At 34.1% G+C, this 21,066-nt stretch overlaps 3 protein-coding genes and 2 non-coding genes across 13 annotated transcripts; 1 reads left to right on the forward strand and 4 right to left on the reverse strand.

The window, feature by feature from the left end:
* Nucleotides 1-61: 61 nt before the first annotated feature.
* Nucleotides 62-8,254, reverse strand: LOC108209045 (uncharacterized). The gene is made up of 2 exons (XM_017379751.2): nt 570-8,254; nt 62-483 (listed from the first exon to the last, which is right to left on the reverse strand). Exon 1 carries the CDS (start codon nt 2,989-2,991, stop codon nt 1,891-1,893), a length of 1,101 nt encoding a protein of 366 aa, XP_017235240.1. The 5' UTR covers nt 2,992-8,254; the 3' UTR covers nt 62-483; nt 570-1,890.
* LOC135150990 (small nucleolar RNA R24) lies at nt 7,125-7,217 on the reverse strand. The gene has a single exon (XR_010289442.1). It is a non-coding gene; the product is annotated as a small nucleolar RNA R24 (small nucleolar RNA).
* On the reverse strand, nt 7,941-8,065 carry LOC135150996 (small nucleolar RNA snoR111). Its single transcript, XR_010289449.1, has one exon. It is a non-coding gene; the product is annotated as a small nucleolar RNA snoR111 (small nucleolar RNA).
* A 1,724-nt stretch (nt 8,255-9,978) lies between the features above and the next one.
* Nucleotides 9,979-16,919, forward strand: LOC108209047 (protein CLMP1-like). 9 transcript variants are annotated; one of them, XM_064086410.1, is made up of 6 exons: nt 9,983-10,205; nt 11,430-11,588; nt 11,650-12,868; nt 12,955-13,033; nt 15,958-16,030; nt 16,622-16,919. In XM_064086410.1, the coding sequence occupies exons 3-6, from the start codon at nt 12,709-12,711 to the stop codon at nt 16,640-16,642; spliced, it is 333 nt and encodes a 110-aa protein (XP_063942480.1). In that variant the 5' UTR covers nt 9,983-10,205; nt 11,430-11,588; nt 11,650-12,708; the 3' UTR covers nt 16,643-16,919. The 9 variants fall into 9 exon arrangements, 4 of the variants coding, with proteins under 4 accessions (XP_063942481.1, XP_063942480.1, XP_063942478.1 ...); XM_064086409.1 differs by having other exon boundaries at nt 9,984-10,205; nt 11,655-12,868; XM_064086411.1 differs by having other exon boundaries at nt 9,979-10,205; nt 11,330-12,868.
* On the reverse strand, nt 14,351-15,775 carry LOC108209046 (1-aminocyclopropane-1-carboxylate oxidase). The gene is made up of 4 exons (XM_017379752.2): nt 15,640-15,775; nt 15,306-15,532; nt 14,892-15,225; nt 14,351-14,819 (listed from the first exon to the last, which is right to left on the reverse strand). Exons 1-4 carry the CDS (start codon nt 15,742-15,744, stop codon nt 14,556-14,558), a joined length of 930 nt encoding a protein of 309 aa, XP_017235241.1. The 5' UTR covers nt 15,745-15,775; the 3' UTR covers nt 14,351-14,555.
* Nucleotides 16,920-21,066: the final 4,147 nt, after the last annotated feature.

The following is a 21,066-nucleotide window of genomic DNA, read 5'->3' on the forward strand; positions in this document are numbered from 1 at the left end:
GAAATAATAACTACTTAATACAGAAGTCTTTAATTATTTTGCATGGATCTAATATCCTGTAGATTGGAAAACATGATTTAATGAACAAAGAGAGTGACATGACAGGAGGCACACTGTTAATGAACAAAAAGCCTACGTTGGGGACAACACTAAACTAGAGCAAATGTCACTGTAGTCTCTGGGGGACCCAAAATTTGTCCAGTTTCATGACCATATGTACTTGTTCCACTTTAAATACGAGGCTTAAATAAGCTTGTAACATGATCAGACATTAATAAACTACTATTGCTTTAGAATAGAAAATGAAATTCATTTTCTAACTGTTCTTGGAGGTGTGAACTTTTGCACTTTCTTTAAGAGTCTCCCACTTCTTTTTGTCCCTGTTTGTGAATTAGACAACTGACTTGCACCACATGCTTTCCTCCCTTTTTTTATTTTTTCTACAACAACATTGAGTGGAGTTGTAGTTCCAGGTGTAGGCATCTACAGATATACAAAATATATTAGAGCACATGTACACTTTAATGAGCAGAATTAATGTAAACTTATAAAAAAATATTAAAACTCACAAGTAGCATTGTAGCTGTTGGTTGCATCTCAACATCATCATATAAAATAGGTACTGACTCATTTTGTGTATCAGCTGCATTTTCCATTTGATATAGCAGTTCTACCATCATCAAATCTTCACCAGTTGCATCCTCTTTTTGCTGTAGCTGAAGTTCAACCTGTGTCTCATCAAACTGTTCAATCATCACCTTCTTTGGTCTCCCTTCTTTCCACCCTTCTTTGAAGGCACATAATCATGAGGCTTACCAGGACAACATTAATTTTGTGACCCTCTTTTCTACAGTATCCACAATGCATTACTCTGCCTGCGTAACTCATTCTTTTATATTTTCCACCACAAACAGTCCCTCTCCCTCTTTCGCATCCCTCCCTCCTCCCATAATTTTTTGGCCCGCCATTAAGTTTTTTCACCATTAAAGGTGGTAAAACATTATCACCAATCACATCATCCCAAAATTCTTCCCCTCTAATAACTTCAATACAATTTGAATAACATTTCATATAAGTTTCTTTGGTGAACCAGTGAGCTACAAAATCAACTCGGTTTTGTCTAGAATGTTGGATAGCTGTGACACCATGACAACAAGGTACACCAGTTAATTCCCACACCCTACATGAGCAAGTTCTGTTATTAAAACTTACTTCACAAGAAGTCTCATTCCTTTGACTACATATTTATCCCTTCCATCCCACAAAACACTAAAACCTACACTATCTTTTATAGCCTCATCTAATATTTTTTTTTTCATTTTAGGAACAATTATGCAATCAAAATTCTTCATAGCATCTCTTTTATCATGCATCTGGGTCATCAGCAAATCATGTATCTCAATTAACATTTCCATTAGAGACATATACCTGGCCCGAGGGACTTATCTAGGATTTTAACGTCATGGAGGCAGAGTATATAATATCAAAATATAATAATATTATATTCAATACATTTCATAATTGTTCCCTACAAGAATTCATATTTTGAGAGCCTTGAATGATTGTCTCATTATCAATGCTATCAAAAATTTCCCTCTCAATATAGGAAACTAAACAATCATTTTAAAAAGTATCTCCTAAACGATTATGTGGTCCAGTCTTCACCAAATTCATAGCCGAAAATACTCGTTCTACCGATGCCGTTGCAACCGGAAAACTTAGAGCTAATTTCACTAACAAATAAACTAGAGGATAGAGAACATTCTTCCTTGTTTCAACTAAAGTCTTGGAAAGATCACCAATGCCTTGAAATTTTGGGAATCGATTGTCGGATCTCATATCAAAAATATAAGTTTCCAATTGATCTTCAAGTATAGCAATTTGAACCCTTTAAAATTCATAAGGATAGAATTGAGCAAGCCGAATCAATTTTTGCTTATCAAATGCCGCGAAAGAGTCCATAGGATTTAAACAAGCGATGCAAAGAAGTAACTCTGAATTTGTCTCCGTGAAACGGTTGTTTAGTTCTCGAAGTTGCATGTCAACGGTGATAAAAAAGGACTCCACTTTATAATGATGCAAGTTCATAATATTTTGAGAATTTCTTCGTGATCTTCCTTTATCCACAAACTTTTCATCCATCTTTGGGACATTGATATTATTTTTCTCACAAAAAGAAGACACTTCAATAAGCAAAGAATCCCACCCGCAATCTCTCATTTCTTGGAGTCGTTGCTTGGAAATCTTGACCAAGCCTATTGCATTGATGATATCTTGATCTTTTATTTGCAATGCTTGTGACAAATCATTTGTTAGTGCCAATAACCTTTTCATCAAATGTAAGTCAAAAACAAACTCAAATGATTGTATTAGAGCAAGTAAAGCACAAGCTTGGCCGTTTTGTTCCGAATTCGTACCATCCTCGACAATCACATCAAGCACATAAATAATTGAAGAAAACATAGTGATCAAGCTTACTAAGGAAACATAATGAGAACTCCATCGTGTATCCCCGGGTCGTTGAAGAGAACTTTCTTGATGCGAACCCGTACCACTTTGAATGTCTCTGTTTTGTATTGCTTCAATAACTTTATTATATTGTGTCTCACGTAGAAGATCTCTTCTCTTGCGAGAAGCGCCCACAATAATTGATAAGTTAGAAACCACATTAAACAACAAAGCAACACAAGAATGATTTTTTACCACGACAACTAAGGCCAATTGTAATTGATGAGCAAAACAATTGACATAATATGCGGAAGGATTCTCTTTCAAGATTAATGCTATTAATCCATTAAACTCACCACGCATATTACTTGCTCTGTCATAGCCTTGCCCACGTAAACTTGATATACTTAAATCATACTTTGAAAAAAGTCCTTCCATTGCCAACTTAAGTGATAAGGAAGTTGTATCACTTACATTTACAATACCAAGAAAGCGCTCAATTACACATCCTTTTGAATTCACATAACGTAATATCATAGCCATTTGCTCCTTCACCCCTATATCACGAGATTCATCAATTAAGATTGAAAATAATTCATCATTAATGATAGCTTTAGTAGTTTCCCGGAAGCAACATGTACTATATCCTTTTGAATTTAAGGAGCGGTAAGCTTGGAGTTACCCGGAGCATTTTCTAAAATAACTTTTTTAATTGTTTCATCATGCTCGGAAAGAAACTTTAATAATTGTAGAAATTTTCTTTGATTAACCGAATCCGGAGACTCATCATTTCCTCAAAAAGCTAGTCCTTGATGTAAAAGAAATAGAATACAATCAATTGTTGCCGTTAGACGCATTCAGTATTCTTTTCGAGCTTGAGTTGAATGTGTCTCAAAGGCTACTTCAATGTGTTGTTCTTGATTCATCAAGTCTTGACATTTCTTCCAAGCAAGATTATGAGCACTATTATGTTTTCGAACATGAGAATCAAATCTCTCTTTCTTTTTCCAATTTGTAAATCCATCAATGGTAAAACTATCTCCACTTGGTTTTTCTCCAATCTTCGATTTATATAGATAACAACATAGACAAAATGCCGCATCTTTTGAAGTACTATATTCCAACCAAGCGCTATAATCATCAAACTAAAAAGGAACAAATCGTCTCAATATCAATCCAATTATTCTTTGTGGAAAATCATGATCCTTTGGTTGACAAGGTCCTTTTTGAAGATAAAATCTTCGTATCTGATCTTGATCATTTGGATGATATTCGAGAATGTTTTTTCTTAACCCGGGATCCGATAAAAGATTATTTAAATCAATTTCTATACGAGGTTGTTTTGAAGGACGCGGCTCATCTCTTGTATTAGGATCATTATTAATTGGTTGTTCAACAACAAATGGTGTTCTCCTAACAAGAAACTTGTCCATAGCTAATTATGTTCAAACCCTAAAATTCATCAAATATGAGTTTTTAATTAGAACCAAGCATTTCACAATTTAATATAGAAAAAGGCAAGTATATCTTGATTATCTCAAACCTATTATCCACTACAAATTCAACATATAAATTCAATAATATACCAACAAGGCGACAATCTAAAAATGATATGAAAAAAATGAAATTAGAGTTACTAACCTTAATATAGATAAAAGAGGCAACAACAATTGAGAGTCAAGAGTTCTTTTGATTTGAGCTAGGACAGGGGGGTTTGCTATTTTTATTTTCTCTTCTGTTTTTGATCAGCACGTGCTGGGCCTGCAAACAAACTGGTGCAAGAGGGAATCAAACCCTGGTTAATTAACTGAATGTCCTATGCTTGAACCGTGGGGGCAAGCCTTAAATTTTGAAATATTTTATATTGAAAATACTAAACACTAAGAAGCCTGCTGGGGGCAAGTACCCCCATTGCCCCCAGTATGGCTCCGTGCCTGCCTGGCCCTGAGTATCCAGCTATTAAAACTCTCACTCATGTTGTTCTCCGTACTATCAACCATGGAGTGAATTTTGAAACAAAATAGATGTAGTGGAATGCTATCTGGATGAATTAGTACATCGAAATCTTGTTCAATTCAAACCAACTAAAACAGAAAGAGATTACTGGATGAAGTACAAATGTCGTGTTCATGGTCTTATCCGGGACTTATGCTTGTCTAAGGCTATGGAGGAAAAATTCACCAACGTTATTCACTTGCAACATGAACCTGTCCATGAATCCAAAGCAAACATAGTATGCAGATTGTGTATCCATTCCCATGATGACAGAAATGTGTCAAACTTAAGACATATTATGATCAACATGTGCTTGAGAAATCGCATTTCATACCAGAGATGAGTGGTATCCAAGCCGATAGTTAAGAAGTTGATTCCAGGGTTGTAGGCTGAAATTGTGTGATGTGGGAGGCTCCAGAACTACGATTGGAGGTCTTGGACGGCTTGTGTCGAAAGTCTTCCCGACTAAGGTGGTCGGGCGGCATGTTCCGCTAGATGAGGAACCGATGAGTAGCGGCGGTATAAGGGTCAGAAGGTTGGTGGTTATTTTAAGCTGGAAAGTAAGTTAGATACTCTGGAGGATAGAGTAAATGTTCTGGATGCAAGGATGCATGAGATGCTGCAACACCAAAGAATTCAAACTGATCTTCTACAGCATCTTCTCATGGCATCAGGTTTCAATGTACCTAGACCACCTGCACTTGATGAAAACAAAAAGGGGGAGAAAGCACCCTTACCATCACCTGCAGAGTTGGTAGCAAGAATTCCACCTCCCTATTTCACTGTAAATGAGCTCAAAGCAAGGAGCAAAAGGGATTCAATAAGGGAGAGGTTAGACCAGTTGTTGGCAAAACATTCTTCAAAGTCAACATCTACAGCCACAACTTCCAACCTCTTTTCCAACCACAACAACAATTCTCAGGGTAATCACACCTGAGATTGTTATTCCTTCAAAGAAAGAGAAAGGTGAGCCATCCAGCCTGAATGAATTCAAGGCCATCCTATCTCCTAACAGCTGTGGTTATTCAAGGCCTGGCAAAAATTCAAGCTCAATCTATTTTCCTCCAGCCAGGCCTGACAAAAGTGAATACAAGCTTCTGGGCCAAGAAATCAAGAGCTACAAAGATTCTACAGATGAGGCTTTAAAAGCTCATTTTGCTATTATCTACAGAGAAGGCCAGAAGCTGTTTATTGGATCGAATTACACTAAAATAGACATGGAAGCCTGATTAGGACAATAAAGAAGAACCAGAAACATTCTTATCTCATGCAATGCAATCTGGATCAAATCAAGATGATGGTCAAAGATGAAGACAACACAGAAAGCATGCATAAGACAAAAATGTGCAGCATAGTTTAGATTAGAGTGCATAATTTGTATTCTAGTTAAAAAGTTTTGTAAAATTTGGAGTATATAACCAAGTTAGTATCATCAGTTGAATGTGTTCGAATACTTGAGAGAAAAATTTGAGAGTTAGAAACCATTCAAGTGATTAACCAGCGGCTGTACGAATTGTCATCAATCCACAGATTCTTCAATATAAAAAATTTCATGAGTGGATCATTCAATCCACCCGTATTTTTAGTACTTGGTGTTTTTCTGTTTTAATTATTTCAACCCCCCCTCTACAATCTTTCTCACAGTTGATGTAAAATAACACCTTTTTTTTATCTCATATTAATTAATTATGAAATTAATTAATATTTCAGCTTTTTATTAACTGGGCTTTTATATTTCTGAGCTTTAGTAATTCTTTTATTAAAAATTATTTCAACCTCTATCAAGTGGAGATATCTCTAAATTCATTGATGTTATATTATTTTTAATATTTTAAATTGATAAAATTATTATTATAAAATATATTTAATTTAATATTAAATATTATAAATAATTCTGAAAATGAAATAATTTTTAAATTGATTATGTAATTAAATTACGAATCAATCACGTAGATTTGTAGGTATAATAGAATTAAAAATTCAATTAAATTAAAATCAAACCTTAAAAATATAATAAATAAAAATATAATTTAATCTAATATGCTAGTCACGTTTATACGGCACAAATATGTAACATGCTGATAATCTTGCCCTGCTTGCTAGTTTTGTAAGATTGGAGCAAATTGGTTCTTTAACTTGCAAAGATTTTTGTTTGCGCCCGCAGCAAGCGCAAAGGGACTTGTCCTGAAGAAAATGCTTGTTGCAGCAAGCGCAAAGGGACTTGTCCTGAAGAAAATGCTTGTTTTGGTTTTCCAATTGCAAGTCTCTTGCTCTGGTATATGTTAGAGGTAATCTATCATGTCATGATATTCAAGTACTTGAGAAAATTATCAAAAGGGAACAATATCCAACACAATGCTACAAAAATACAAATAAAATATTAAGACCGTTTGAATTAATTTAAAATAAATGCTCATTGTTTAAAGTTTGAAGTGAAATAAAAGTTGAAAACATGTTAACATTTATAAGCAGATTCATCAAACAAATGTTAGAAACATGTTAACACTTATATGTGATTTTTTACACATTGTACAAATAAATACTTCTAATTTATAAACTCTGAAACCGGGCTTTTTAAGCCGGACCAAACACACCCAATCTGAACCTTGAATGACTACCATACTGAAAGCAAATCATCATAAAATGTCAAAAGAAAAATTATCAAGCTAATATCATTAGAAAAAGCTCAGAAGCCAAGCGTAACAAAGGTATTTCATGGATGAACCAACACAGAGTTGGTTCAACTTATATGTTAACAGCCTCATCACTGCAATTTTACAAAATCACAATCTCACCTTACAAAATATCGCTACTTCAAATTTAGAGGAAGCCATTGTTCAAATAAAACTAATTCCTCCAATCGTGATCAATAGTCTTAATATCGGCACCGTGCAAAAGGCAACTTCTTATTCAATCCAAAAAGTACCCGTTTTAAGTATGCCGGGGAGTTAAACAAGCTCATTACTAAAAATTTCAGATTATCAAATGATTTCAAAATCAAAAATATAACCAGCACGAGCACAATTAGGGATATGTTTATCCTCTGTTGTCTCGGGAAGACCCAGATTCGACTCTGAGTACCCAGAAAAGTATTTAAACATATTTTCATTCCTAAGGCATATAAACCTAAATTATCAAAAAAAAAAAAAATATAACCAGCACATTGTGTCACAGAACAACAAAAATATTCAATGGGTCTTAAGCCGGTATATTAATCTAGGCTCCAAGCGGCAGTCAGACCGTTACCAAATAAACGCCTGCTGTTGACTCTATGTATAGAGCCTACGCTAAAATATCAGAAACTAGCTTATAACCTGTGCAATGCACTTATTCCGATAATTCCATGTATTCGAAGAGTGCATCATCAGACAACAATAAATGATCCTCAGGGGATGATTGAAGCAAATCAATCACACCAGTAGGTTCAAAGTGAAGAATTTTTAATCATCATCTGCACACTCGTAAATTTATAAAACAAATATAAATTTAAAAGGAACTTGTGGACAAGCAACAATCAAAACGCCAATCTAATGAGCTGACGAATGAAACGATATCTTGCCATCTTTACTGTGCCTCTGGTTTCTCGAAACAAAGAGAATCAGGTTTCTCTTTATTTTGTATTAACAAAACAGAGGATAAACATATATTTAAACTTAAAAATCGCGTAATCACTTAACAAAGGATGGCAATAAGTGATAATAACAGTAGAAACATGCATAGAGAAACACAAACAGATAGAGAAATCTTCTTTTTTGGTTTAGAGTTGGAATTTGGTTTTTTTTTTGCGGCCTCTTTTTACAGAAGCTTGATGTATAGGAGACTTGGAGGTGGTTGATGGTTTGTGATTGTTTATATAGGCTTCTTGCAAACCCTAAATCTTCTTTTATTGTGCACTTACCAATATACCCCTCCTCGAATGGTCACTAATTTTTTTTCTCTAAATTTCGACGTCATATTATCTTTAAAATTTTATTCATAATATATCTATATATTTTTAGAACCATACTCTTTATCTCCGACTTCAAGTTTTGCAATACCTTTACATATATTTTCACAGATAAAAAAATACATATATAAATATATTACTTTTTCATACTTATATTTGGGAAATTTCATTTAGTATAATTGTACTTTTGGCTATTCCGTTTGATAACATAGCATTCTATTAAACAAATGTTAGTTACACAGTTAAATTCAAAAAAAAAATAGGTTAAAAGAAAAGTTATAAGAAAAGGTGAAGGAAATTAGGATATTTCTTACCCCTTCGAACCCTAACCTTCCTCCGCCACTACGATCTGATGCCGCCACCTTCGATTTACACTAACACAATCTCTAATTACATACATACAGATATAAACATACACCCATTTATATCCACATCATCCCTCTTTATTACTCTTGTAATTTTGCAACTCCATTCCTTCAACCACACCACTGTCTAACACTGTCGTCCTTCTGCCACCAAAATCAACTCCCAAAACAATTGACCATCACCGAGCACATTCCCTCGAACCTTTCTCCCGCCATCCCCGACCACTAAATCTCGATACATCATCACTACCCTTGTCGTCATCTCCCACCTATCCGAGCGCCACTTGTTCAGGACAAGACCTCAACCCTCCACACCACTTACTTAACACACGGCCACCGTTCCTCATTTCCTTCTCTTTTTTCCTTTGTTTACTCAATTTAATTTTGTTTTGTTTTCATTTATATGTTTAAATATGTATTACGTTTTATATTAGTTTTTTCTATTTTCTAATTTAACTAAAATATTTTTTTGACGGCCTACTAACGTTTTGTCTGATGAAAGGACATATACGGTACAAAGTCAATAGTTCAGTGATGCCACACGGGAGTTTAAAAGGTCATGTGGTATCAGACGAAAAAGCCAAAAGTATAATGGTACTCAATGGAATATCTCTATTTATTTTTACAAATGTATTATTTCAATTTTAAAATAAAAATGTGATAAAATAATATTTATGATTCTATTTTGTTTTGGAAATGTCAAATTTTGAAAAAGTCCATTTGGTCGGCTCGCTCAGGTAGTACTTCTTTCGTCCCATTTTAGTTATCACATGTCTATTTTTGTTGGTCAAATTGACTAAGTTTTGACCAAAGATTATAAGTCACTCACTCATTATTTTAAAAAACTGAAAAATACATCTTAAAGTAGATTAAAATTTATTTCTGGTGACATGTTATTTTTATTTTGTCAACTAATAAAATATTAATAATTTTCAATCAACTTTAGTCAATTTAACCTGCACAAAACCAAATGTGACAACTAAAATGAAACGGACAGAATATTTCTTTATCTTCCCTAACTTTAAGATTAGTTTGTTTTTATACTTTGTATTTTTTCACAAATAATTTTATCACTTATATTTCAAATTTATATTTTTATTTTAAATAATAAATATTTATTTTAAATTCACCCCAAACCAACTCTAACTCTTACATGTGTTTAATACGGTACATTACATGTATAAATCACTCTCCGAAAACACTTTTTCTCAAATAGAGGGAGTATATTTATTTTCTGACCAAACATATTTTTATCAATAAATTATTTACAATTATTGGAATGATTTTCATGTTCATAGTTCCTTCTTCTATGGTTTCCAACTTTTTTCCCCAGATAGCACTTTTCTTGGCAATTTCATATAATTCAGCCATGGCTTCAGCTAGGTAGAGGGTCATGAAAGTGTAAATCACACAGCCTCTCAATCTGCAAAAAGTATCAATGTTTTGCACTTGTAAGTGATCATTACCTCTGTATTGCTCTTGTTTACTTCATATTATGCAAATTCATGTTAAGGAACTAATCTTTAATTAATTAACTCTACGAAGTTGTAATTGTTTTAGTTTCTTGATTTAATAATCTTTTCTTAATTAACTCTATAATGTTTCAGTCTTTTGCATTGGTATCTATATGTTAATATTGCTCACTTCTTTATATGAAAACTTATGTTAAAGAACTATTCTTTAGGTTATTAATTCTATAAAGTTTCAATCTTTCTAATTTCTTAATTTAATAATCTTTAGTTAATTAACTCAATAATGTTTCAATCTTTTGTATTTGTAAGTAATCTTTATCTCTGTATTGCTCTTTCACTTCATCATATGAAAGTTCATGTTAAAGAAATAATCTTTAGTTAATTAACCCTATAAAGTTCTAATCTTCTTAGTTTCTTGAATTTAATAATCTTGATTTGGGGGTTGTTTGTTGGGGATTATATATACATGGGTCATTTTAATGGAAACCAGGACAAGTTTTAGCTGAAAAGAATGGCATCTTTGATTCTTTGGACTGGCATCTGAGCTTAAAGAAGAGGGAAATAAAAAGATTTTGAGCTTAAAATATACGTGGGTGCTTTTGAATAATATGGTAATGCACTTGAACTTAGCCCTAAGATGCACCTGGGAATCAAGTTCTTTAATGTAGTAATAAGGCCACTTGTTTGATGCAAACGAAGCTGATAAATTATGAGGCTGTGATTGCAGAATGTGGTTTCAGGTTACGCATTTCAAGTCTAACCGCAGTATGTACCATTGCCATTACCGGAAATATCAAGCCCACTAAAGGCACCAAAACAGAGGGAAAGTCGAAAGTTGTCATACAAAGAATACCTCAATTTACTATTTGTACCTGTTATTATTTTTAAAGATAAAGATATCTTATTTTATTAAGAATTCAATTCAATAATTATGATTAATAATGTATTTGAATTCAAACTTTTATTAGTATTAAATCCAAGTATAAGGGAGTATAGAAGGTAAAAAATTTGGATTCTATATACATACGCAAGACATAGAACAAATATTCTGATTTTCCTAAAATTTGACGAAAAAAATAATTCACTTTTTTCCTTGTTGGTAGAGGCCTCTTAACTGAATTAGTAATCAAGGATATAGGCTAGGCACTTTTGGGAAGGTCTTTTGTGTGTCAGGGAATAGTGAAGTATGATGTGGCTTTGCAGGATGTCTAAACATTGTTGGGTGCTGATCCGAATCATGGTGATGCTTTGGAAATTTCTCAGTGGCTGACGATGTTTCTAGGGACTTGGCAAGAGGGTCAGCGGGATCTTCAGAGCCGCCCATCGCTTGCGGATCTTTGCAACACGGCCAATGCCAAAGAAGTAAGCTACAGAAACAGCTGATCTTCTTTAGCGGTTATTAAGTCTGATAATTTATCTTTAGTGCAGCCTCAAATCCAATTTATGGCTCCTCTAAATCCAGTGTTAATCTGGTTGGTAATAACCAGAAGGAATCGATATCATTATCATCCGTATCCTAGACAACATATGGGAAACCTTCTAGTGCATTTGGAGACTACAATTGAAACTTATTTATGGTCTTGACAGCCTGTGGGAAAAAGAGCCTGAAAAATAATAGTGACTCCTTTGTACTGTGAGATTAGTTCAGAACAAGAGCCAGAGGAGGAATAGAGTGAGTCTTCACTGCGTGATACCTTCTTTGCAACTGTGGAAGCTGAGACTGATAGTAAAACTAGAAAAGGCTGTTCCTGAAAAGAAGCTATCACTATCCAAAGGGCAAGGGAGTGGAGATAAAAGATCGGCTCTTTGAGCTTGCTCGTTTGTTCTGGAGATCCTGGTGATTATATTGACCTTCATGAGCTTGGAATGGATCTATGTGCTGAGGCCTTGAGGAAACAGTGACAAGTGAAGAAGAACAAAATATGATAAGGCTGCTTTGAAATTTTGAGAAGTGGCTGCTTTAGGTTTACCTCAACTTGAGATATGTTCATGTTTGTGAAGCGATGGAGAATCTACCAATCGATGATTTTTCTGCAAAGAATATGGTTGCAACACACTTCCAACTGCTTTAGGATACAGATTCTTTAGCTAGCCAGAAGTATGAAGATGCACTTTTGATTAAACCAGACTTTTTTGAGTAAGTTGGTGATCAGGAATAAGTTCAAATGACAAAACTTCACAGGTCATCTTTTCTTACGAAAAAGAAGACCTCTTAAACTGGGATCCAACAGAAACTAAAAATGTTTAATAACAGAACGGAGAAAATGCAATCTGCCACTGAATGTGGGAGAAGCCGGAGATGCAAAGAGGCAAAGATTTTCAAAGAATCCTCGTTTCGGCTTGAAAAAAATTTGATAAAAAGAAAGAGGAAGCAAGTAAGCAGTAGTGAAGGTGATCGGTGAGCCCTAAAAGGAAAATTTCATCCGAAGCTGCAGAACAAGCACCATTGATACGATCACAAATACATCTATTTTGGGGTAACATGCTTTTTAAGCTATCTCCGGTTGAATGCAAATTAGGTATGATGGATTGGAATAAAAATTTGGGCCCTGCTCTTGAGCGATTAAAACTTGATGGAACTTCTAAGGCTAAAATTTCAATCTTGCTGAAATATCAATGCTTGAATTTGGATGCTGTAGAAGGTAACGGGAAGAAATACATTGAAACTAAAGGTACAAACTAAAAAAGATACTCAAGCTTTTTGTCATTTCATCTTGATGTTAACTAGGGAACAAGGTAGCTTTACTTCATTTGAAGAAGTATGAGTCCTTGAGCCTTCTTGCTATCAAGGAAGAAACACTAAAAAGGTTAGTAGGTTACCTAATTTTCACTTATCAATTAATAATCATATAGTTTTAGGTACTCCTTCCCCAATAATTTAAACCATTCTTCAAATATTGAAAGTGTTTTTGTGATAGTTTATTGAGCTCCTGTTACATTTAAGACTATTTCTTGATTGGTGGCTTGATATGTTATACATCATTGCACTTTCCATAAAAAAAATTCCAATTGTTTGTACTACTCAATCTATGGCATGTCACTATGCTTCTTCCCTTTAATTTATGTGCATCACAATATGTATGTCCACATATATAAAGGTTTATTTCTGATCATTTCATCATTAATCTTGGTTTAAGTGGTTGGGACTTGTGATAGTGTGTGTTGTTCCGAGATAGTGGGATCATGATTGATCCCCGAGTTTTCAGTGTTATCACTCAAGCAGTCTTAAAATTACGTCCTCCTCAAACTGATGGAATATTAATGTCCTAGAAATTGTTTCTTCAAAACATTTAGTATTTGTGAAGTGGTAGAACAATTCTAATTTTATTGTGAAATGCTATGGAACTATGTCTTTTTATATCTTGGACATGAAACTTTACAAATCACATATGGTTTAGTAGACTGATTTTTAGTGGGTAGTGGTGTCGTCATCCTAGAATATTCTTATTTCTGCACGTCACATATTTATGTCTGTAAAGAAATACTGGTTCTTTTGAGGTGGGATTTGTGATTAGCGTATAAAACAGGGATAAAGGAATAAAGAAGCTGTATATCTGACATGTATACTTCCACTGTGTACAAATTTTCCTCCTGTAGATGGCTATAATTACAACAGTGAATTGAGAAGCCTTTGCTGGTAGGGTAAATCAAGATTGGACCTTTCACCTGTAACTGTGACTGGCATTCACTAATTACTCTATCACATCCCTTTTTTTACCCTAGAGAAGATTGGGTAGGTAATCCTCCAATAATGTGCTTTTTGTAAATTAAATAAAACATGCCCATAATACATACAGTTATGTGCAAGTAAGCAGAGAGGTTGTTTCTATAAAGCCTGGCCTTTTGAGTAATGTGCAAAGTTGGAACAAATACTTAAGTTTATCACAAGATGGCAATAAGGTTTAAAGAATACTTTATAGATAGCTTAGAATATGTACTGTACTACAGTACTAGTATCTAGAATGGCCTGTCACAGATATGTGGCAGATTAGGGGGACTTCATAGTTAATACCTGAATGTATCTAGTTCTGTCGTAATAATATTAAGAAGCCAAAATTTTTTATGTCTTTCTCCACACCTTTTATTTATTATCCAGTCTTTGACAACATTAGTAAGAGAAAGGATGAATCAATGTCCACATCACTTAGACAAATCGTAACACTGATTAAAACATAAAAAAAGTCACACAGCACTGGACACTATAGATTTTCCTTCTTATTAGACAAACCTTCCACTGAATACCTTAAAACACACGTAAATAACATTCTTTTGACATTATGGCTGATAGAGGCAGCCACACACACACTGTTGGGAACTTGGGTAACATTCTCAAGTTGCAATTTCCATGGCTTTCATGGCTTCAAACCTAGGCTCCTTCTCTTGAAACTTTAGACCAGCGTACAGCTTCATATAATCCTGAAATACAAATTTAGGGTATGCTTTTGCTTTTTCTTCTTTCTCTAGCAATTCTGGTGCTGGATAGATTACTGCATCACCACCTGGATTATAGAATGACGCTAATGACATTCTGTTCCCATCGGTCTGAGCAATCACTCTATGCATCACACTCTTGTATTTCCCATTTGTGATCACCTGCACAATCATCAAGATTTTGATATGTTGTTCAATGAAAGTCTCTTTGATGTGCATTAGATGACTACGTACCTCAAGCTGGTCCCCGATGTTGATAACAATGGAGTGGCGCATAGGTGGAACATCAATCCATTCTCCATCCTTGAGGAGCTGGAGGCCGCTGACTTGGTCATCCTGGAAGAGAAGGATGATACCTCCAGCGTCGGTGTGGGCACGAAGGCCTTTAATAAGGTCTGGCTTAGGACATGGAGGATAGTTGCTCACCTTTGTTCCAAAAGTAGGACCCTTGGATCCATAAAATGCTTTCTTCAGGTAGCCTTTCTCTAACCCGAGATTCTCGCATAACAAGTCCAAAAGTTCCTCGGCTAGTTTCTCTATTCCTGCTGCAAAGTCCCTCATTGCCTTCCTGTTGACCGAAAGTTATCATCTTAATTTCATTCCTTAAAGTCATACTACGAAAGCTCTTTCATTGTGCTTGTGTTTTACCTGTAGTCTTCCACAAGATCAGGAATGTCCAACATGTTGGAATGAGGAAGATGGCTGAGGAAAAAAGTGCTTTCCCAGTCCAAATCATCAATTTCGTTCTGAACAGCTTCTAACCCTTTACTTGCCACCATTTCTTTGAACCTTTGTTCCATGCACTTCTTGTAGTGTTCTTTAGTCAGCCTCTCCACAGTGTCCATTAGCTCAATAGATATCCCATGATTCACCAACTATTTTATCACAACAAAAGTATTAACTCAATGTATACAGTTTCAGATCATACTGACAAATTTACAAAAATTAGTATATTCATAATTCATGTCTATGTGTGTTTTACCTCAAAAAAGCCCCAGTTCTCGCAAGCATCCTTGATCCTTTCCATTGTTACAGCCCTGTCTTGACCATTAAGCTTCTCCATATCGATGATTGGAAATGTCGCCATGCCTCTTTCTCTCTTCTCACTATTCCCTCTTTCTCTCTGACTCTGTATGTGGAGTGTACTGCTGAAAGATGTGATCTTTGAGGACAATTTATAGGCCTTATTCTGGAAAAATGTTGAATAATAGAAGTTTGGTAATTCGAAGGATAATTACTATTTCGAGTAGAAATTTTGTTAATATTATATCCATATTCTAACTGCAGAATTAAGGAACAGGACTAGTGGAACAAGTATGTGCTCACATTTCCATGGACCCCTGCAAAATTTTATGAGGCTTACACTATTCCAGGTAATGGACTTGTATGTGAAATTGACACTACTAATTTTTTTAATATATCCATAAAATTATTAAATGCATACAGACACATAAAATTGACATTGCTTTAAGTTCTTGATATTTCTATGAAAATTAATAAATACAGACAGAGACAGACATATCACACACACAGAGATGCATAACAACTTGTCTCAATATAGATGACCATTCTTTTATGGTATGGATTATGTACTGATCCTTTTCATTTATGTTTCGAGTTTCGGATAAATTTGTTATAATTGCAGGAAAACATTTTATTCGATATAAATACAGTTCATCAGTCCATAAATTTGTTATTTCCTGTCGGCAGAGTCTGATACCTAATCTTCATTAAGCTACTATAATTGTATGGCAGTGATTCAGTTAAGAACAGTTGTTCTGCACTTCTTAGAAAGAGCAGAACAATAATTTTTATAATTTTGAAATTTTGAAATTTTTTGAATGTTGTATTGTTCTCGAGCAAAACAGTAATATTTTCGGTGTTCACGTTAAAAACTATTCTACACTGAGCGTGACCCATAATTGTATATTGAATATTAATGTGTACAATCTGCAATTCTGCAGGTATGTCTACACCTGAGTTGAAAAAAAAGTGCAAGAAAAAGTTGGTCACACATCATTATCTGGTGAAGCATGGCAAAAGAATAGGGTGGTGCCAAACATTCTCACAAAAGTTGGTAAAAGCCAATGGGCAGTTGGTATTCACTTAACGCCCCATTTGGCTAAATGTAAAATAAGAATTTCTGGCAAAAAATTTATATTTATACATTGTTGTTTGTAAATTAAGTAATTGTAAAAGTTTAATATATCTGGTCCGCAAAAATAAGTATTTATTTATTTCTAGACATATGATATTCGTTTATATATTTTTTTACAAAAATAAACGACACATTATTGTAAAATAAGATAAGTTAAACGAGTTCAACCAATCATATATCATATAAAATAATGATGAAGTAGGATTTTTTTTTTTTTTTGAAGTAGGATATTTTATTAAGGAATAATATAATAACAGTAAAGTAGATATTTCGAATATTTTTCTAACAATAAAACAATAAGTTTAGATCTTTGTTATTCTACTAATGGTTTTATTGAAAAAGAGTTCATACAGCTGTAGTTTTGTTTTAATCAACGAATCGCGCATGCAAATAGAATGTTTTTAGGAAGTGACAGATGAACTGACATCTTTCATTTCTGTTAAAGTGTAAAATGAGTGGGATTATGAAAAAAATAGAGAATTCTACCCTGTAATTATTGGTCTTTTCGGTGCTTTTTTGAAAAAATATATTTTTTAAAACAGTTGGGAATGCTAACTTGTAATTGTTGTATAGTAAAAAATAAAAAATTATTTTAAAAAAAAGTAAAATTACATGTACTTCTTTTCATAAATAAGCCCAGAAAAAGTCATGTCCAACATGCAATAGTACTAATCTATATATTGTGCATCGTAAGAATAATAAATATTACTTCATTCGTCTCCTTTTATATGTTTCTTTTGAAAAAAAGGAAATTATCCCAAAATACTTGTCACAATTCTCTTTTCAAAACAAAATTTTGAATGTTTTCCCAAATAATACATTTTGAATATAAGTTTTCATGTTTAACTGTCACACGTACATGCATAAATTAATTTAATACAGTGCATTTATTAGGGGTAGACAAAGAAACCAAATACTCAACTAATTTTTCTTAAGATGCATAATTTTTCAAAAGAAACATGTAAAAGGGAAGGTGGGAATATTTTTTATTTTTTACTTATATAATTTTCAGTGAAAACATCTAAATATGTGTGTGAAAAATTAAAACATCAAAAAACAGAAAAACAGAAAACGTAAAACATAAAATTATTCTGGTAAACAAACTTATTTAAATTAACAATTACCAGTATATTAGTGATGTGGTAACTGAACCCCCACCTTGACCGACATCATAGAATCGACAAGTAGAGTGTTGTTTTAACGGACAAGCTTGTTTCAACAAGTGTCATAGCCCTATAGTTATGGTCTTTCTTCCTCCCTCCAAGGATGTAGTTTCCGGAAAGGATACAAGAACAGTGAACAGAGCATCCATTTTAATCCCACTCCCTCCAACCTGTATATTTTTCTGTCTGTATTTTTTTTTTCTTAAACCGGTGTCCGGATCAACTTGCGCGCACCTCGACTAATCCAGTTAGGCTACTAGCACACTCATTTTTATTAATATATGTCATTTTTGTTTCGTCAAGAAATTGAATTTTCTAATAAAAATTATTAATTTTGATTTATTTTTGATTATATGTTTTTATTAGAAAAAAGGGATAATTAATTTATACGTCCTTGAATTTTGGTCCATTTTTGATTCGCATCCTTGAACTAAGTTTGTCAATTTATGCATCCTCAAACTTTGTAAATTTCCAATTCAGGTCCCTCCGTCAGTTTTTGACTAACAGAAGTTAGTAATTAGGGTTTTGAATTTGGGGGTTTTCGACTCGTTAATGGATTGTTGAAATTGATGGTATGGGAAGTTTCGGGAGGTCAAACCGAAGAGATTCATGTAGGTTTCAATGGCGGAGGATTGCCGGAATGATGGCCGGAATCAATGGCCATTTTCCGGCCGGCGGAGACATTGCCACCATTCCGGCAATCCTCCATCATTGAAACCTACATTAATCTGTTCGGTTTGATCTCCCGAAACTTCCCATACCATCAATTTCATCAATCCATGAACGAATCGAAAACCCTCAAATTAAAAACCCTAATTGACTAACTTCTGTTAGTCAAAAACTGACGGAAGGACCTTAATTGGAAATTTACAAAGTTTGAGGATGCATAAATTGACAAACTTAGTTCAAAGATGCGAATCAAAAATGGACCAAAGTTCAAAGACGTATAAATTAATTATCCCTAGAAAAAACAATAACTTAAATCACAAAATCATAACATCTAAAGTTGCATGATAAAAGTAATATGATTTTACGACAAAATATTATTATCAAAGAAGTTTTTCAAGTAAATTAGTGATAGGCTTGAAAAAAAAGCTAGTGATAAATGCAGAGGGACCAAACACATGTCATATGTCGGATCTAGTTCAGGTTCTATGTATTTCATCTCCTTTCTTTATAACTGTTACTTGCCATTTCAATGCATATAAATGTCTCTTGGCCCTCTACATCTATTGTAGACAACTACAAGTAGCAATCATATAATAACCAGTTTGTGCATATCTCTTCACAATAATGCATGTATATGTTTTTTCTGTGTAATTTATGTGGTAGTAGTGTCTCATGCTTGTAAACCTGTGCAGCAATAATATGGTCTCTTCTCTAAATGGAAAGCAGGGAATTGTCAAATTATTGTAGCTGATAAGTCTGTGTAATTTATTGGACAGACACTCATGTTGTGGATATGTTTGAAGCATGGTTGTGCTTAAAACATTCAGCATTGTAGGACATATGTTAGAGGTTTCCGGACTCTCGGGGTTATTGTTTTTGCGGTTGAAGAATAAGTCGGTACTGCTTCATCTTTTATTGAACTCTCTCGCTTTTGCGGTTGAAGAGTAAATTTAGAACGGTACTTGATTTTAATGTCCAACTATATATTTATGGATATATTAATTTTACATAACCACTCCTTTAGAAATCCTTTGATACCTCAATCTATGTTTGGTATTTGGTTTAAATGTTTTTGATTTATAATATGGGAGAAAGGCCCAGAAACCTTGAAGGCTCATAAATATGCAGGCCAACCAGCATGCCTGGATTGATGTAGCACAACATCATCTACTTCTGCAGTTTAATGATCATGGCCCTTTAGTGTTCTTGCTCTAAGACCAATTCAATCAAGTTCAACATTCTGATCAGGAATGCAGGATCTTGGTTTTCAAGTTTCGACCACATACGTCCTAGATCTAGAGATTTGCATCTCAATGGAGATGGAGAAATCATACTGACAAGAACATAACTTAGGGGAATATTGAGTTTCAGAAATGCCCTGATCAATTAGAAAGAAGTTGCATTTTTTTTTTTCGGTTCTGATAAATAGAAAGTGGTGTGTTCTACAAAGTATAAGCATTTCTCGAACTAGGAAAAATGTGTGAAGTCCTCAGAATTATGCTATCTTGCTCATTAATCTGAGGTTTAGCTCAAACTAGAACATAAGTATGAGATTGTTAAACAGTTAACAAATGCATAGGTTTTCACAGACCTGATGAAAAGATTAACGGACGCTGTTTCTATAGATTGCATGGAGTTTCATCGTTTCTGCTTAAAATTTTTATTAAGAATCTACGCAGAACTTTAGATAACCCGAAAACCTGTCTATGACATTGTTGGCAGTACTGCACCTTATTCTGCCGAGCTCCGTCTTAGGCCTGAATGTGCCAAAAAGAAAAATTCTCTAAATTTTCTGGCATTAAGAGTTGCTCTGTTACGCAAACCTATACCAGAAGGAAAAAATCTAGAATTTGAAACCTAATGTTGATATGGACCAAATTCAATATTCTGATAAAACACTGATTACTAACTTCTCTACTGAAATACTTGTATGTTTTGTTTAAAATATCGAATTTTGACTTCTAAGACAATCCAGGTTCTTTTTTCTTCTTCCTGACTCGTTTTTCCTTCGTTTCTGATGATCGAATGAAACTAAATAATAGTCTATATTGATAATTTATCTGCTAACAGATTTACATTCTCATGAGTGATATTTACATTTTAAGAACATATAAGTGCAAACCTCATGGAACACCTCGAGTATAAGGCCTCTATATTCTTCAGAATTCATCGACACATAGTAATTTAACAGACTTCTTAAATCTCTCGTCTCAAAAATCCTATTAGCCGTAATCATCTCCATCATGGATCTTCTAAAATCTTCTCGAGGATCATAAGATGACTTTTCAGCGGCCACCATTAGCACAAACTTAGTCCCGTCACGTCTAGCTTTCCTTTTCTCTTCATGCCTTGCTTCCCTCCTTTCTCGTATCATCTGATCCAGCTTTTCTTGAACCATGGCATGTGCTACACTTGATAT

Source organism: Daucus carota, chromosome 2, assembly GCF_001625215.2.
Source record: "Daucus carota subsp. sativus chromosome 2, DH1 v3.0, whole genome shotgun sequence".
Taxonomy (NCBI): domain Eukaryota; kingdom Viridiplantae; phylum Streptophyta; class Magnoliopsida; order Apiales; family Apiaceae; genus Daucus; species Daucus carota.

Excerpts from the sequence above, each read along its gene's own strand:
- LOC108209045 (XM_017379751.2), bottom strand. The coding sequence starts at position 2,991 with ATGGCTATGATATTACGTTATGTGAATTCAAAAGGATGTGTAATTGAG.
- LOC108209047 (XM_064086411.1), top strand. The coding sequence starts at position 12,709 with ATGCTTTTTAAGCTATCTCCGGTTGAATGCAAATTAGGTATGATGGAT. Across the intron at positions 12,869-12,954 it reads GAATTTGGATGCTGTAGAAG|GGAACAAGGTAGCTTTACTT; the intron begins GTAACGGGAAGA and ends GATGTTAACTAG. Across the intron at positions 16,031-16,621 it reads TGAGGCTTACACTATTCCAG|GTATGTCTACACCTGAGTTG; the intron begins GTAATGGACTTG and ends GCAATTCTGCAG.
- LOC108209046 (XM_017379752.2), bottom strand. The coding sequence starts at position 15,744 with ATGGCGACATTTCCAATCATCGATATGGAGAAGCTTAATGGTCAAGAC. Across the intron at positions 15,533-15,639 it reads AGAACTGGGGCTTTTTTGAG|TTGGTGAATCATGGGATATC; the intron begins GTAAAACACACA and ends GTGATAAAATAG. Across the intron at positions 15,226-15,305 it reads GATCTTGTGGAAGACTACAG|GAAGGCAATGAGGGACTTTG; the intron begins GTAAAACACAAG and ends TTCGGTCAACAG.